Consider the following 17951-nt stretch of genomic DNA (forward strand, 5'->3'; position numbering starts at 1 on the left):
GCCTGGCTAATTTTTGTATTTTTAGTAGAGATGGGGTTTCACCATATTGGCCAGGCTGATCTCGAACTCCTGACCTCAAGTGATCCACCCACCTCTGCCTCCCAATGTGCTGGGGTTACAGGTGTGAGTCACCGCACCCAGCTGATAGTTAATATTTTTGAGCAACTACTCTGTGACAGATCTTCACAAATATTTTCTCAGCCTCTGGTCCCAGCTACTTGGGAGGCTGAAGTGGGAGGATCACCTGAGCATGGGAGGGCGAGGCTGCAGTGAGCCACGATCATGCCACTGCACTCTAGCCTGGGCAACAGGGCAAGACCCTGTCTCAAAAGAAAAAAACAATTCTTACAATTTTGTTTTATGGGAGAAGAAACTGAGGCTCAGAGCAGTTAAGTGACAAAACTCATTGGTGTAAAGCCAAGATCTGTTAAACTCTAGATAGTCTTTCCATTGGACAGAACCCACATCTCTTCAACTCTATATAGTCTTTCCATTGGACCATTCTATTTGAATATTAGTCACTGACTCCTGGGAAAAAGCAACTTTTATGAATGACAGTTTAACAGTTTTCAATTTAAAAAACTTAAAACATATAATAGTGTGCAGTTACTACATAGCTTTAAATAATTTTTAATTAGGAAACATTTCAAGCATGCAAGTATAGAGAATAACACCTGCATAGTCATTATGAAGCTATATTCTATATCCAACCTTAACACTATGTTTGAGTTAGACTTTCTAAAGAAAACATTATAAGAACAGTGAAGGATTTCTATCCTTCCTCGATCCCACTGTCTTCTTGTCTTTCCCTAGAGATAATACTATCATGAATTTGGTATTAGTTTCATGCATGATTTCCTATTTTTACCATATGCTAATGAATCCATAAATAATATAATACTATCTTCCAGGTTTTAAAACTGTTTAATTGTGTCCAAAAGTACATATTATTCTATAACTTACTTTTTCTATTGAATATTTTGAGATTTATTCATGAATACAAATAACTCTAATTCTTTGTTAACGGCTGTCAAGTATTCCATTGTAAGACTACACCAAAATTTATCCATGTTCCTGTAATTACATATTTACACAAGATTCTGCTTAGTTTTCACTCAAAACATATCTAATGAACTTTAATCATAACACTGGAACTTATAATTTTAATAGTGAAGTGTAAAACTATCCACTCTTACTTTTTTCTTCCTGATGCAGGTCATTCCCGAACTGAAGTATGGAAATTTGGTAATGTTGTCATTGAACATCTATACCACTGGATACACATCTGTTCAGCTCTCACGAAGATAACCAAAAAACTAAATAGTTCTATTACACCCCCGTTGCCCTCCAAGACTGACAATTATATGTATGCAAAAATGCCAGGGGAAGGTTTGCAAGAGAAGTGATAATGAATGATAATGGAATTGGTACTGTATTTAGGATCCTTTGCTCGTGTTCAGTTTTTAACTATAAAATATTTTCCATTGGAAAGGGGTACCCATAAACGTCTTCTGCTCCTAACATTTATCTCAGCACTTTCTAAACCCAAAAGTGCTACCTAAGAAGAAATTTAGCCAAAAAATATCCAGTGAAGGTAGCCATAGCCAAGTGTATTTAAGTATGTTATAGAATATATTTGAAAGCTTCCTTTCAGTTTGAGCTTTGTATCTGCTGTGGAACTGTTACGGTTGATTGAGTAGTTATTTTTCATTCTTATAAGGTGCAAAGTAACAACTGAGGATTTAGAAAACAAGAATACCAAACAGAACACCAAATAATAAAGATAAACCAAAAGAATACCAAATAATAAAGATTTTTAAGAAATGGACTGAGAATTGTTTTTCTAATTTTTCAAAGACTTATAACATCATCTCTTCCCTCTCTCTGCCCCCCCTACTCTTGCCTTAACAACTCAAGTCATTTTTACTTATTAATTTTTAATTTTTGTGGGTACATAGTAGGTTTACATATTTATGGGGTACTCAAAAGTGATTTTAATGAACAGAAATTCTTGTGGGAAAATGTCCATGACTCATGGAAAAAAGAAGACACTTTTTTAATGATAAAAACCTCTTCAGTTTAAGAAGTACAAAAAGAATTTATATTTGTTTAAAGCTTGTTTTTATGACAAACTTTACTGCTCTGTGGTGAGATTTCATCTTTGCAATAAGATATCTGATGACAGAGTCCAGTTTTAATAACATTTTGGGAAATTAAACTTTATTTTCTTTATTAGATTGACAAAATGTGATGTGTCCAAATATCTTATAATTTGAGATTGGCTGTCCCTTTTTAACCTTTTCTGATAAGAGGGCGGTGTTATTACCAGTCCTCCTCTCTCGGATGATCACATGCCAGTTTTAACCTATATGCCTGTTTCATATTTGGAAGAGGGCTTTTTAGGGCATTCACAGCAACATTTCAAGAAACAATGTTCTTGAAGATATTAAACTGATAACCACATATCCTGATGGCTTCAGAACAAGTTTACAGAGTTCACTGTGAATACAAATGGCATTTTAGGGAGAAAGGAAGGAAAGATTTTGCAGAATGCTATGTTTGTAACCATTATCCTGGAAATCAAATTAACTAAATGACTTCTAACTTGACAACAAATATCACACATTTGCATGGCACTTTAACTTGAAGTATTTTCACATACTAGCTTATTTGATTCTTCCAATAATCTCTAAAGTGGGTAGTCCTGATATTATCTCTATTTTATTTTATAAATGAGTTGCTCACTTCACAATGGGTATAAGAGGCAGAGCGGACCTAGCACCTAATTTCTGGTTTATTGTCCTTGCCAGCACCCTAGAAATCTCACTCACACTTTCCAGCTTTCTTACTAGGCTAATGACCATGTTGTCAGTCTTTTGAAAACTACTTTAAAATTTGCAGCCAACAAGCCAGATTGGTTAAATTTATTAAATAACCATTCAAGTAAAATACTGTCCCTCAACCTTAGGAGCTTATATTTTGAGTGAGGAAGATGTTATTTATACCTGACAAAGGTTAGATACAGATTTATATATAAATCCATGTATTTCACTGTTAATAGATTTATTTGTTACATTTACATATGCTTCAGAAGCTTGGACTTGATTAACTGAATTTGTTATTGGCTCTTTCCTCACAGTTCATAGGTAACAGTGACACTGTACAGTGTAGACCATCCAGACCACTTTCTTTCCTTTGCTTTCTTTTTTATTTTTTTAAGTGACGGGGTCTCGCTCTGTCCCCCAGGCTGGAGTGCAATGGCTTGATCATAACTCACTGCAGCCTTAAACTGCTGGACTCAAGTGATCCTCCCACCTCGGCCTCCCAAAATGTTGAGATTATAGGCATGAGCCACTGCACTCAGCTTCACTTTCTTTTACACTTTTGGCTTGTCATGATTCAGGAACATCATGAAGTGTAAAGATAATGACTTTGGAATCTCAAAAAAGCTCCAGCTGCTTTTTTAAACAGCTTTACTAACATATCCACATACCATAAAAGTTACCCATTAAAGTGCAGAATTAATTTTTGTTACATATTTACAGAGTTGTACTACCCTCACCACAATCAATTTTAGATTTTTTTTTTTTTTTCCGAGACAGAGACTTGCCCTGTTGCCCAGGCTGGAGTGCTGTGGTGCATCTCCACTCACTGCAACCTCCTGGGTTCAAGCCTCCTGGGTTCAAGTGATTCTCCTGCCTCAGCCTCCCGAGTAGCTGGGATTACAGGTGCCGGCCACCACGCCTGGCTTTTTTTTTTTTTGTATTTTTAGTAGAGACGGGTTTTTGCTAGTTTGCCAGGGGTCTCAAACTCCTGACCTCGTGATCTGCCCACCTTGGCCTACCAAAGTGCTGGGATTACAGGCGTGAGCCACGAGCCCACCGAACATTTTGATCATCCCAATAAGAAACCACATACCCATTAGCAGTCACTCCCCACTTTCTCCTACCCCCAGCCCTAGGCAACCGCTAATTTTTTTTCTCTACGGATTTGCCTATCTGGACATTTTGCATACAATATGTGGTCTTTTGTAATTGGCCTCCTCTTCCCTCATTTTTTTTTTTTTTTTGAGATAGAGTCTCACTCTGTCGCCCAGGCTGGAGGGCAGTGGTGCAATGTTGGCTCACTGCAACCTCTACCTCCTGGGTTCAAGCGATTCTCGTGCCTCAGCCTCACAAGTAGTTGGGATTACAGGCATGCACCACTATGCCTGGCTAATTTTTGTATTTTTAGTAGAGACAAGCTTCACCATGTTAGCCAGGCTGGTCTTGAACTCCTGGCCTCAAGTGATTGGCCCCTTCAGACTCCCAAAGTGCTGAGATTACAAGCGTGAGCCAGTGCACCCAGCCAATTCCCTCTTAATCTAAATAGGCTTAAGCAACCAGATGCCCTGAACTTCTGGACATTATCAATCCTCCAACTCAGAAGACCATTTGAAGGTAATTTAAGAATTATGCAGGCCGGGCACGGTGGCTCATGCCTGTAATCCCAGCACTTTGGGAGGCTGAGGTGGGCGGACCAACTGAGGTCAGGAGTTCGAGACCAGCCTGACCAACATGGAGAAAACCCGTCTCTACTAAAAACACAAAATTAGCTGGGCATGGTGGTACATGCCTGTAATCCCAGCTACTCGGGAGGCTGAGGCAGGAGAATCACTTGAACCTGGGAGGCGGAGGTTGCGGTGAGCCGAGATCGTGCCACTGCACTCCAGCCTAGGCAACAAGAGTGAAACTCCGTCTCAAAAAAAAAAAAAAAAAAAAACAAGAATTGTGCATTCCTCTCATATATGAGGTTTTCTGTAATGCCACTCTCACAAAACCTCACCTTACATCATCAATGCCATGCTCTCACTCTCCTTTCACAGAATCTTGTTACGAAGACCTCTCTCAGGATCAGAAAAAGTAACTATTGGATACTAGACTTGATACTTGGGTGACGAAATAATCTGTACAGTGAACCCCTATGACACAAGTTTACCTATATAACCAACTTGCACAGGTACCCCCCAACCTAAAAGTTAAAAAAAATTAAGCAAAAATAAAACTTTTAATTAAAAAACTCAACTGATAAGATCAGTGAATTAAATATTGCCTATTTCACCTGTTTTCTGGTTATAAATATAGCTCACCACTTTGGAAGCCCGGCCATTGTGAACCGTCTTTGGTCTAGAACGCTGTCCAGTTCCATAATCTTTTTCTTGGTCAAATTTGTTAAATTTATAAATAAATAAATATTGCCTAATTTTTCTGCCCTTAAGCTTGGTTATTACCCTCAGTAGGTGTACCATCTCCTAGTCATTAACCGTATTTAACCTCTCCTCCATCTACTGTCTGAGCTTAGACTGTCCTGCCCAAGCACTTCAAGTGATGAGGCAACTCTAGGTGGCCATTACGTGATTGACTCTCTAGTTACAGTTGTTTGAATTAGGGGTGACCCCTTACCAAAGTGAGACCAATTTGTGAAATGGCCTAATATAAAAAGCACCCAAACTATGGACAAGCCAAACTGGGAAATAGCAATGGGAGCAGTGTCTAAAAGGAAATTAAGGCCACGCGCAGTGGCTCACGCCTGTAATCCCAGCAGTTTGGGAGGTTGAGGTGGGCGGATCACTAGGTCAGGAGTTCGAGACTAGCCTGGCCAATATGGTGAAACCCCGTCTCTACTAAAAATACAAAAATTCGCTGGGCATGGTGGTGCGCCCCTGTAATCCCAGCTACTCGGGAGATGAGCCGAAGAACTGCTTGAACCTGGGAGGTGGAGGTTGCAGTGAGCCAAGATCGCGCCACTGCACGCCAGTCTGGGCAACAGAGTGATATTCTGTCTCCAAAAAATAAGTAAATAAATAAATTAAAATGTTCTAAATCTTGATTGGGGCATATACATTTGTCAAAAATCATCAAGCACTTAAAATCTGAGAATTTTATATGCAAGTTATACCTCAAATTTTAACAAGTGTGAGCCATACAGAGCCAATGTCTTCAAAAATAGCAAAGAAATATCAAATATGTTCAATTATCTACCCATGCTATTATGTAATAAAAACTGAAAAACGGCCAGGCACAGTGGGTCATGCCTGTAATCTCAGCACTTTGGGAGGCCAAGGTGGGTGGATCACCTGAGGTCAGGAGTTTGAGACCAGCCTGATCAACATGGTGAATTCCCACCTCTACTAAAAATACAAGAATTAGCCAGGCGTGATGGTGCGTTCCTGTAATCCCTGCTACTCAGCAGTCTGAGGCAGGAGAATCACTTGAACCTAGGGGGCGGAGGTTGCGGTGAGCTGAAATTGCACCACTGCACTCCAGCCTAGGCAACAGAGGGAGACTCCATCTCAAAAAAAAAAAAACAAAAAAGAGGCTGGGCACGGTGGCTCATGTCTGTAATCCCAGCACTTTGGGAGGCCGAGGTGAGTGGATCACCTGAGGTCGAGTTCAAGACCACCCTGGCCAACACGGTGAAACCTCGTCTCTTCTAAAAATATAAAAATTAGCTGGGCATGGTGGTGGGGCACCTGTAATCCCAGCTACTCAGGAGGCTGAGGCAGGAAAATCTACTAAATATACAAAAAATATTAAAATTACAAAAAATACTAACAATAAAAAAAAATGTAAAAAAAATTAGCCGGGCATGGTGGCAGGCACCTGTAACCCCAGCTCCAAGAGCACAGCCACCAGGTGCTGTGGGTTTCTGTGGCTCACGGCTTCTAGGCTGGTGCTTTGCGCAGGGCCCACGCTCGAGTCTTACCACTCTGCTGCAGGGGTGGAAGGTAGCCCCTCTTGTCACCCACACCCATTTCTTACAAAATAAGTTACACAGGTCTACTTGGCCCTAGAAGAAAAAGTTGAAGAGTCCCAGTCTTACCAGCATTTTGCGACTGTGCTTGTAAAGTCCTCGGAAACTCCTCGTGTACCAGACAGCGGCAGGGGCTGATAGCAATTTTAGTTTTTGGCCTCCCTATACTCTCACATGAGAACACTGCCTGGATGCATCTCATGATCTCTGGAGAATTTCCCCATCTTTCTCTTCTTTGAATACTGAGGATTCAATAGTGTGGATTCGAGGGCTGCCCTGCCCCGACTCTGCCACCGCACCCCAGTCCATTGTACCTTTTGAGGTTTATAAGTTCGTGGAAGTAGACGCTGAGGTGTGCAGAGGAGCTGGTGGATAACAGAGAATGTCAGTGAAGATGAGTGCTGGGTCAGGGTACTTGGAAGAAACGTTGCAGGCCAGGCAGGCCCTAATAAAACCCTCTGCCAGGCCTGGGAGTCCCAGGCCATCTGCCCAATGCTCTGTGCTTTGTCAGAACTGCAAGCAAGCCCCCTTGCGGGGGAAGCCTAGGTGTCCTTGAGCTGAACTGCACTGAAGAACTCTTGTCCTCACTGGCTGATGTGGCAGAACTCTTGGGAAATGTCTTAGTCCTGCAGAATCAGGGATCACCAGATGATGCGGAGTTGAGCTCATCACTGCAAACTTCTCTGTTCCTGAGGAACTAAATTTAAGGAAAAAAATGGGATTTTGTTTTATAGTTGGAAAAAAATCCTGATTAAAGATTTTCTGCCTGTTAAAAAAAAAAAAAAAAACAAGCAAAGAAGTATGGTCAATAAACCAACAAAGGAGGCTGAAGCATGAAAATCATGAGCTGAATCACAGTTGGGAAAAGTAGAAAACAGCAATCATACTTTTTTTTTCTTTTTTTTGAGATGGGGTCTGGCTGCGTTGTGCATGCTGGCCTCAACCTCCCAAAGTGCTGGGACTACAGGCCTGAGCCACCCCACCCAGTCTGCAATCATAGTCACTTTAATGAAAATGTTTTAAACATCCAAATTAAATGGAAGAGACTGTCAGACTGGATAAAAAAGACCCAACTATATTCTGTCAACGTGTGATCCAATTTGAATATAAATACACAGATTAAAATGGGTTGAAAAATATACACTATGCTAGCATTAATCAAAAGAAAGCCAGTTATATTTAGAGCAGACCAAGCAAAGAATAAAGGAATAAAGAGGGCCACTTCTTAATGCTATACAGGATAATGCAAGAGAACATAACAATCCTAAATGTTTACATACCTAAGTTCAAAATACATGACACAAACTGATAGAATTGAAAGGAGAAGCAAATTCACAATTATAGTTGGAGACTTCAACATCCTTCTCTCAGTAATTGATCTCTTTGGCTGAGACTAGTTTGGAATGAATCAAGAGTGAATGAGTGCACAGATGTGGGTAGAGTTTTCAAAAAGGTATCATATATGGGCCAGGCACGGTGGCTCATGCCTGTAATCCCAGCAATTTGGGAGGGCGAGTCGGGCGGATCACCTGAGGTCGGGAGTTCGAGACCAGCTTGACCAACATGGAGAAACCCTGTCTGTACTAAAAATACAAAAACTAGCCGGGCCTGGTGGCACATACCTGTAATCTCAGCTACTCGGGAGGCTGAGGCAGGAGAATCGCTTGAACCAGGGAGGTGGAGATTGCAGTAACTGAGTTCGCGCCTTTGCACTCTAGCCTGGGCAACAAGAGCGAAACTCCGTCTCAAAAAAATAAATAAAAATAAACAAAATAATTTTGGTCCTATGTAAGGTATTATTAATACATGGATTTTCATTTTTCGCCTAATTATCCTGAACCAGTTAAACTGAACACTTGGAAGTGGGTAGGGGGAATATCGATAGCCATGGCAGTGGTTTTCAAACTTGAGTATCAGAATTACCCGCGGGTTAAAATTCAGATAACTCTCTCCACTCCAAAACTTCTGATTCGGCAGGTTTGGGGTGGGGCCCGAGAATTTGTCATAACAATATCTCCCGTGATGCTGATGCCGCTGGTCGCAGAACCACGCTCTGGAACAACTGGCCTAGAACGTTGTCATTCTTTTCTCCTACAGATTTTGAGGCAGCCGGTGGGCTCCGAAACAAAACAGAGGCCACGGATCCGATTCCCAGGCCGGTGGAAGTGACTCAAACCAGCGACTCAACAGACAAGCAGGATATGGACCACCCAAAGCCGCGCGAGAGTTTAAGTGACGTCGTCGGCGTCAGCGTCACAGTGGCGTCGGCCACGTTCAGCGGACACGGGAGCAAGATGGCGATTCCGGGCAGGCAGTGAGTGATGCGGGAGTTAGGGTCAGGCTGGGGGATGAGAAACTACCGCGACTGTGTCTGTGGCCGAGGAGTTTTAAATGCGCTGGAAGTGAAGGGACTGTGTCGTCAGGGGTACAGACGGGAAAAAACGAGAAGTCCTGAGGAACATAGATTCCCCTCCCCCGTACATTTTCCAGGATGGAAGCTCGAAGTTTGAGGGAGAAACTTGTGAGGAAATAAAGGAAGTTAGGCTGAGGGGCAGAGAGCGAGACTTTTCTATTTTCCAAAAGCTCGGTCTGAGGCCCCTCAGTCTTGCTTCCTACCCCGCGCTTGAGTTTCTCCCCGCTTGGATGCTCTCAGGGGCAGTGTGAAGAGAGACAGTTCCTGGCTTCCTTAGAGGGCCTTGTTCTCCTTGGCAGAAGCTCAAGTCCTGATTCCTGCCCTTCCTTCTCGTTTTAGGAATATTGTTCTGAGAAGCCACAGAAAAAGGGTAGGCATATAGGAAATTGGGATGTACGTTGCCGCAAATACTGTACGTACTTGAAAGGTTTACCTTTGATGTGTAATCCTTACTTTTGATGCGGCCTCCCGTGATCTCCGCATCTTAAAGGCCAAAACGTGAGAAACTGAAGGAGGTGGATCTGATGGGATGGGTCGCTGAGGCAAAGCACGTGATCTTAATAAAGTGTAATGCGAACTTGTCCCATGGCTACTTGGGTTTCTCAGTTAATCTTTTAAAAATTTTCGTGAGTTACACTATCCAGTCAGTTCTTAGAAACTGTGTAAGTACACAGTAGGAAAAAAAAATCTGGCCATTTTCTTGACTTGTTAGACCACAAGGATAATTGAAAGCATTTTAAAATCTTTGGTGGACATGAACTAAACTTTCCACTGCACATGTTTTTTTTAAAAATGTTACCGTCACTTCGCCATCTTAAAACATTTCTGAACTTTTCATTTACTTCTCTTCTTTGATAAAAATGGTATTCGAGTTTGGCCCGTGTCCACAAATGATCACTTAAAGTAATAATTGTAGAATCTTACGGCGTGTTAGAATTTTGACATCACTGAGAAGCAGAAACAGTCTGTTATGTGTTCATAAAGCCTATGACATGTGTTGATTTGGTAGCTTCATGTGGAAGAGATAGTAGATCTATTTGTTAACATTTAAACATAACGGTTTAATTTCTATTTCAAAAAAAATATATGCAGGTATGGGCTTATTTTGCCAAAGAAAACACAGCAGTTGCGCCCTGTTTTGCAAAAACCATCAGTGTTTGGGAATGATTCTGATGATGACGATGAGGTAAGGAAACCTATGCTCTACTCGTACATTGTTGGAAATGTAAATTTTTTAAAAATTGAACTTGCGACTCTGATACCTTTGCCTTTGTTATTTGTCAGTACAGTGAAGTATAATTTACAAGAACTGTCAAAAAGGAATGTGTAAAGAAAGCAACTCGACCAATTTTTTTAAATATTTGTTTTTCCCTCTAAAAGCTGTGAACTTTACCTCTAAACAAATACATAGCCTTTTCAGACTACTGAAATTGTCATAACAAAATTGTTGGTGTAAAGATCCCTAGGTATGGAAAAAAAAAATCCCTAGGTATGAGTTATTAAGATGTCACCAATTTCCTACAAATTTTTATTAGCAAAAGCAGTTTTAATTTGTTAACCATGAGCTAAGATCACTATATAACAGTTCTTAACAACACTACTTTTTTTTAATTCAGTGTCTGCCAAATGTAACTGCTCAGTTATAATAGTGGTAGTAAATAGTTACCCTTCATAGTACTACAATAACATCTAATACAAAAATTTTCTATTGTAGCAGCCAAAACTTTTTCTGTGAAACCCACAGTTATATATCAGAAACAACCCCAAATGTGTGCTTTTCTTTTCTTTTTTTTTTTTTTTTTAGTCTTGCACAGTTACCAAGGCTGAAGTGCAATGCCGTGATCTCGGCTCACTGCAACCTCCGCTTCCTGGGTTCGAGCTATTCTCTTGTCTAAGCTTCTTGAGTAGTTGGGATTCCAGGCACCTGCCATCATGCCCAGCTAAGTTTTGTATTTTTATAGAGACAGGGTTTCACCATGTTGGCCGGGCTAGTCTCGAACTCCTGACCTCAGGTGATCCACCTACCTCAGCCTCCCAAAGTGCTGGGATTACAGGCATGAGCCACCACGCCCAGTAAATGTGTGCTTTTCTAATACTCCTGTCATGTTTTAATATTTTTTCCTTTCTTTTTTTTTGAGACAGAGTTTCGCTCTTGTTACCTAGGCTGAAGTGCGATGGTGCAATCTTGGCTCGCTGCAACCTCTGCCTCCTAGGTTCAAGTGATTCTCCTGCTTCAGCCTCCTGAGTAGCTGGGGTTACAGGTGCCTGCCACCGTGCCCGGCTAATTTAAAAAAAATTTTTTTTTATTTTTAGTATTTTTTGTAATTTTAATATTTTTTGTATATTTAGTAGATTTTCCTGCCTCAGCCTCCTGAGTAGCTGGAATTACAGGTGCCCCACCACCATGCCCAGCTAATTTTTATATTTTTAGAAGAGACGAGGTTTCATCAGGTTGGCCAGGCTGGTCTTGAACTCCTGACCTCAGGTGATCCACCTGCCTCAGCCTCCCAAAGTGCTGGGATTACAGGCGTGAGCCACCGTGCCCAGCCTCTTTTTTGTTTTTTTTTTTTTGGGAAGGAGGCTCCCTCTGTTGCCTAGGCTGGAGTGCAGTGGTGCAATTTCAGCTCACCGCAACCTCCGCCCCCTAGGTTCAAGCGATTCTCCTGCCTCAGCCTGCTGAGTAGCAGGGATTACAGGAACGCACCATCACGCCTGGCTAATTCTTGTATTTTTAGTAGAGGTGGGAATTCACCATGTTGATCAGGCTGGTCTCAAACTCCTGACCTCAGGTGATCCACCCACCTTGGCCTCCCAAAGTGCTGAGATTACAGGCATGACCCACTGCGCCTGGCCATTTTTCAGTTTTTATTACATAATAGCATGGGTAGATAATTGAACATATTTGATATTTCTTTGCTACTTTTGAAGACATTGGCTCTGTATGGCTCACACTTGTTAAAAATTGAGGTATAATTTACATATAAAATTCTCAGATTTTAAGTGCTTGATGATTTTTGACAAATGTATATGCCCCAATCAAGATTTAGAACATTTCCCTCTCTCCCAAAAGGCCTTCCATACCCTCCTGCAGTCAGTCTGTCTCCCCACTTGCTGCCCTAGACAAGTGCTTGTATTTCTATCACTAGATTAGTTTTGCCTGTTACAGAATTTCATATAAAAAATATCATACAGTATATACTCTTTTATGTCTGACTTACTCCACTCAGTATAATGCTAGATTTATCCATGTAGTTGTAGAATCACTTTTTTCTTAAAATGGATTTTTTTCCCCCTTAACAGTGACTTAAGTTTTTCTTCCATTTTTCTGTTTTTATTTCTTCATAAAATTTTAGAATAATTGACATAAGAAATGAATCAAGGTTACTAGTTAAATCTCCATTTCTGCATAGCCAACTAGAATATTTTCAAATGGAATATTCAGGAAGTTACTAATACAATTTTGAATTTTTAATTATGTTGTTTCATTAATAAATATTTAATACCTACTATAGGTTAAGAGTTGATCAGTTTTGCACCTGTAGCCTATGTACTTTTTATTATGTAGTACCCTTTTAACAGTTTTTTTGGGACTATATATAGTGTTGTTGCTTTCAACCAGTGTCTAGTCTAGTGGGGAAGACGGACATGTGAATGTGAATATAAAGCAGACCGAAATTTGAAAAGGAAACTAATATACTGAGGATTCCTCTGTGCTCGTTATACTTTATTTGATCTTCAGAATCACTCTGTGATATATTATTATTCTCATTTTACAGGTCAGAAAATTGAAGCTCTGGTTAAGTAATTTGTTCAAGGCCATGTGGCTGATAAATAAGTGTCAGGATTGGGATTTGAACACAGGCCTATCTGACCTTCAAACCTATACTATTCATTCTTCTGTTTTGCCTTGTTTTAACAATAGAGTTACAGAATGTGAATGAAATGTAGAGAATGAAATGATTCACTTTGTTGCAGGAAAATCAAGGCAGGAATAAGCATTTAAATAACATTCAAGGCTGGTTTAGATTTAAATAGGCAAAAATAGAGGTGGAAATAATTTCAATTGGGAGAGAACAGCAAGAAATACAGAATGGCATACAAGTACAAGGCATTTTTGTGGAATACTATGACTGGAGAAGAGGGTGTATAGGAAAAAAATGTTGCAGATGAGGTTGTAACAGGATTGGGCCAGATTGTGGAGTACCTTAAATTTTTTGTATAAAATTTCAACTTTATATTTTTAAGTAGTTTTTGAGCAATTTGGTAATATTATCACACTTTTACCTTGGGAAGATAACTCTTGAATTATAAAGCAAAGAAAGGGAGAAATGAGAGATAAGATTCAAAATGCTCGTTAGCAAAGCTTGTTAGAAGGCTTTTTTAGCAGTTCAGGTGAGAGATCTTAACCTAGGTTAAGGTCAGTGGGAATGAATGGGGAAAAATGTGAGAGATACCACAGAAGTAAGTAGGACCTGGCAGCCACATTGAATATATGGGAAAGTAAAGAGATGAGTCCTTATGCAAGATCTTTTTTTTTTTTGGTCATCATTTTCCCTTGTTAAAAAAATGTATAATTCACACACTGTATACTTTACCCTTTTAAAGTGTACGATTCACGGTTTTTTTTTTTTTTTTTTTTTTTGAGATGGAGTCTTGCTCTGTCGCCCAGGCTAGAGTGCAGTGGCACGATCTCAGCCCACTGCAACCTCTGCCTCCCAGGTTCAAGCAATTCTCCTGCCTCAGCCTCCTGAGTAGCTGGGATTACAGGCACCCACCACCAAGCCCAGCTAATTTTTGTATTTTTAGTAGAGATGGGGTTTCACCATGTTGGTCAGGCTGGTCTCGAACCCCTGACTTCGTGATCCACCTGCCTCGGCCTCCCAGAGTGTTGGGATTACAGGCGTGAGCCACCGCACCTGGCCAATTCACTGATTTTTAAGAGTTGTGCAGGCATCACCACTATTTAGAACATTTTCCTCACCCAGAAAGAAACTGTGTACCCATTACCATCACTCTCCATTCTCCCCACCCCTAAACCCTGGCAAACACTAATTTACTTTCTGTTTCTATGGGTTTACCTATTCTGCACATTTCATATAAATAGAATCATGCAATAGTCTGTTTTTTGTGTCTGCCTTCTTTCGCTTAGCATGATATTCTCATGATCGTAATTTGTCAATACTCTTTATTATTGAATAATATTCCATTGTATGAATGTACCATATTTTATCTGTCAGTGGTAGGCATTTGGGTTTTTCCCAATTTCTGGCAATAATGCTGCTATAAATACTTGTGTATAGGTTTTTTGTGTGGACATGTTTTCATTTCTATTGGATATTCTATTGGATATATACCTAGGATAGAATTTCTGGTTCATATGATAACTCTGGTTTTATTTATGTGTATATTTTTTGAGACAGAGTTTGGCTCATCACCCAGGCTGGAGTGCAATGGCATGATCTCAGCTCATTGCAGTCTCTGCCTCGCTGTTTCAAGCAATTCTCCCGCCTCAGCCTCCTGAGTAGCTGGGATTACAGGCATGTGCCACCATGCCTGGCTAGTTTTGTACTTTTAGTAGAAATGGGTTTTTACCATGTTGGCCAGCCTGGTCTCTTTGACCTTCCAGTCAAAAGCAATGGACAAGGGAGCTACAGCTTATTTCTTAGTGAACGGAATATAAAACCATTCTTTAGAATAATTTCCTTACCTATAAAAAAAAATCAGTCCGGTTAATTCCAGCTTGTCTTTTTACTGAGAAGTAAATTTCTTAGTTGAGTATATTTAAATATTTGTGAGATTTGGCCAGGCACAGTGGCTCAGGCCTGTAATCCCAGCACTTTGGGAGGCTGAGGTGGGCAGATAACTTGAGATCAGTAGTTCAAGACCAGCCTGGCCAACATGGTGAAACCCCATCTCTACTAAAAATACAAACATTAGCTGGACATCGTGGTGGGAACCTGTAATCCCAGCTACTCAGGCCGAGGCAGGAGAACTGCTTGAACCCTGGAGCCAGAGGTTGCAGTGAGCTGAGATCAAGCCACTGTACTCCAGCCTGGGTGACAGAATAAGACTCCGTCTCAAAAAAAGATTTAAAAAAAATTGTGAAATTTGACTATATATTAAAATCTCTTTCATAATTAGTCAACAATTTAAGCAGCAGTTAAATTATTAGTGCTGTGGAAAATATAGAAGAAAGATAATTTCTTATTCCCCTCCTGAGGAGAGCATTTGATACACCTGGAAAGGAGCTGCTATGAAGCCAACTTAATCTATTCTTTTCATCAATTCAGCAGAAGCATTTAAGATCAGATTTTCTCTCTAGTGGTCCAGCAGAGGGAGCCCTAGCACATGAATTGTTTTCATTTTGTGCTTGCACCCAGGGTTAGTTTAGTGGGAAAGTGGTAGTCTGTCCCTTTTAATTGTAATTTAAGCAGTTCCTCCTTTCTTTTTTGAGACAGAGACAGAGTCTGGCTCTGTCACCCAGGCTGGAGTGCAGTGGCGCAATCTCAGGTCACTACAGCCTCCACCTTCCAGGTTCAAGCAATTCTTGTGCCTCAGCCTCCCAAGTAGCTGGGATCACAGGTATGCGCCACCAGGCCCAGCTAATTTTTGTATTTTTTGTAGAGATGAGGTTTTGCCATGTTGGCCAGGCTGGTCTTGAACTCCTGACCTCAAGGGATCTGCCTGCCTCAGCCTCCCAAAGTGCTGTGATTGCAGGCGTGAGCCACCACACCTAGCCTAGTAGAAATTGTCAGAACGAATTAGAAATAATTATCATTTTGTTCAAGGTGGGAGAGATGGTAGAGGGGGGCTGAAAGTTTTTACACCATATAAGTAAGAAAGCATATTCTGATGCTGCTCTCAATTCATAAGTAAGTGGTTTTGCTGTCATCATAATATATTTAATCTTTTTTTTTTTCCAATCCATCCTCTCTTTTCTGGTCTCACTGTCACCATGTTCATTCTTTTCTCTTGGATTATTTTAATTGTTTCATAACTACTTTCCTTATTATCTGTCTCCTCAAATTATTTCAGATATTGTTGTCAGATTGATCTTCATAAAGCACAGTTATAATCACTGATCCTCAGTCCTGAACGTAATTATATTTAAAATCTAAACTGCTAATCTTGACTTTGGAAACCTTCTCTGTGCTTTGCCCCTAAAATGCTTATTAGTATTTTCTCCTAACTGTTCCTTCATAAAAAGTACACTGTCGTGCTTGCAGTTTTTCACAGCTCTGCTTTTCTTTACAGTGCAAGTCTTCTCCCCATTTTTTTAATGTCCAAATTATAGCCATCCTTCAAAACCCAGTGCAAAAGCTACTTCTTTCAAGATACCTTCTTTGATGTTCCTCACTGGAAAGAATCTCTTCCTTTTTCTTACATTGTTATTGCAGTTAGCTTTTAAGATCTTGCATTGTAAGTTGTTGACATACATGTCTTGTCACTGTACTAGATAAAGTATGAGCTCTGTGAGTTAGGATCTGGCCATCTAGCCTAGTTTCGTTTTTATTTTTTGAAACAGAGTCCTGCTCTGTTGCCCAGGCTGGAGTGCAGTGGTGAGATTTCGGGTCACTGCAACTTCCACTTCCCAGCCTGAGTGATGTTTTAGCCTCTGCCTCCTGAATAGCTGGGACCACCGGTGTGAGACACCACTCTTGGCTCATTTTTGTATTTTTTTGTAGAGACAGGGTTTCGCCATGTTGCCCAGGCGGGTCTCAAGCTCTTGAGCTCAAAGTAAAACGCCCACCTTGGCCTCCCAAAGTGCTAGGATTACAAGCATGAGCCACTATGCCTGGCCTAGGCTAGATTCTAAAAATCAGTAAGATTATTTATTCAGGTGTTTTAGCTGTCTGTATTGTAAAGAGCCGGATAGTAAATGTTTTAGGCCTTGCAGGGCAACTGTACAACTTCAGTCTCAGTGTGAAAGCAGCCATTAGGCAATATGTAAATTATGAGCATGAGTAATAAATGTGTTTTAATAAAACTTTATTTACAAAAATGGAGATGGGCTGTATTTGACCCAAAGCCTATAACTTGCTGACCACTGGTCTGTATGATTGTTGTTAAAAGTATTTGTGATAACAAATATTTCACGAGTGTTGTAAGTGACCAAAATGGTTAGATGTTGCGTGACAGATTAAACATTGAACTCCTTTTTAGATGTTTATCTATGATAAATGCCTGCCCATTTTGCAGAGCATAATGAATTCTCCTTTTAATGTCAGCAATTGAAATGTTTATTTCTAAACAATGGTATACTGGTGAAATCTAGTTTTGTAGCATAATTTATATGCCACTAAGAGATACGATGTATACAATCTTAAAATTGTTGCACTTTTTTTGGAGGCAAGGTTTTGCTCTGCTGCCCAGGCTGGAGTGCAGTGGTATGATCATGGCTCACTGCAACCTTGACCTTCTGGGCTCAAGTGATCCTCTCACTTCAACACTCCAGTAGCTGGCACCACAGGGATGTGTCATCACATCCGGCTAATTTGTTTATTTTTTGTAGAGACGGAATCTCCCTCTGTTGCCCAGGCTGGTCTCAAACTCCTGGCCTCAAGTGATCCTCCTGCCTCAGCCTCCCAAAGTGTTAGGATTACAGGTGTGAACTACTGTAACTGGCCTGGTTGTCGCTTTTGGATAAAGAGACAAAACTTTTTAACCACTTTAAAAGAGTATTAAGTTTAGATAGCTAAAATTTATTAACTTAGTTTTACATTTTATTTAATTTATATTACTTCTT

General features: G+C 40.5%; 2 protein-coding genes across 4 annotated transcripts in view; both read left to right on the top strand.

The window, feature by feature from the left end:
- Window positions 1–1828, top strand: part of EFCAB5 (EF-hand calcium binding domain 5) — a 175739-nt gene extending 173911 nt beyond the window's left edge. The window contains exon 24 of the mRNA XM_011940850.1: window positions 1216–1828. Coding sequence (XP_011796240.1) covers window positions 1216–1406 — 191 coding nt within the window. The 3' untranslated portion in view covers window positions 1407–1828. The remainder of the gene's footprint in view (window positions 1–1215) is intronic.
- A 7229-nt stretch (window positions 1829–9057) lies between these two features.
- The window catches only part of NSRP1 (nuclear speckle splicing regulatory protein 1), a 64172-nt gene continuing 55278 nt past the window's right edge, over window positions 9058–17951 (top strand). The window contains exons 1-3 of one of the 3 annotated variants that reach the window (XM_011940857.1): window positions 9059–9106; window positions 10298–10391; window positions 11637–11732. Coding sequence is in view for 1 of the 3 variants with exons in the window: in XM_011940855.1 (XP_011796245.1) it covers window positions 9087–9106; window positions 10298–10391 (114 nt within the window). In the remaining 2 variants the exon portion in view is untranslated. Of the gene's footprint in view, window positions 9107–9544; window positions 9576–10297; window positions 10392–11636; window positions 11733–17951 lie in introns of all 3 variants that reach the window. The other 2 variants (XM_011940856.1, XM_011940855.1) reach the window with 2 other exon arrangements.

The sequence above is a fragment of the Colobus angolensis genome, unplaced genomic scaffold (assembly GCF_000951035.1).
Source record: "Colobus angolensis palliatus isolate OR3802 unplaced genomic scaffold, Cang.pa_1.0 Scaffold193, whole genome shotgun sequence".
Classification (NCBI taxonomy): domain Eukaryota; kingdom Metazoa; phylum Chordata; class Mammalia; order Primates; family Cercopithecidae; genus Colobus; species Colobus angolensis.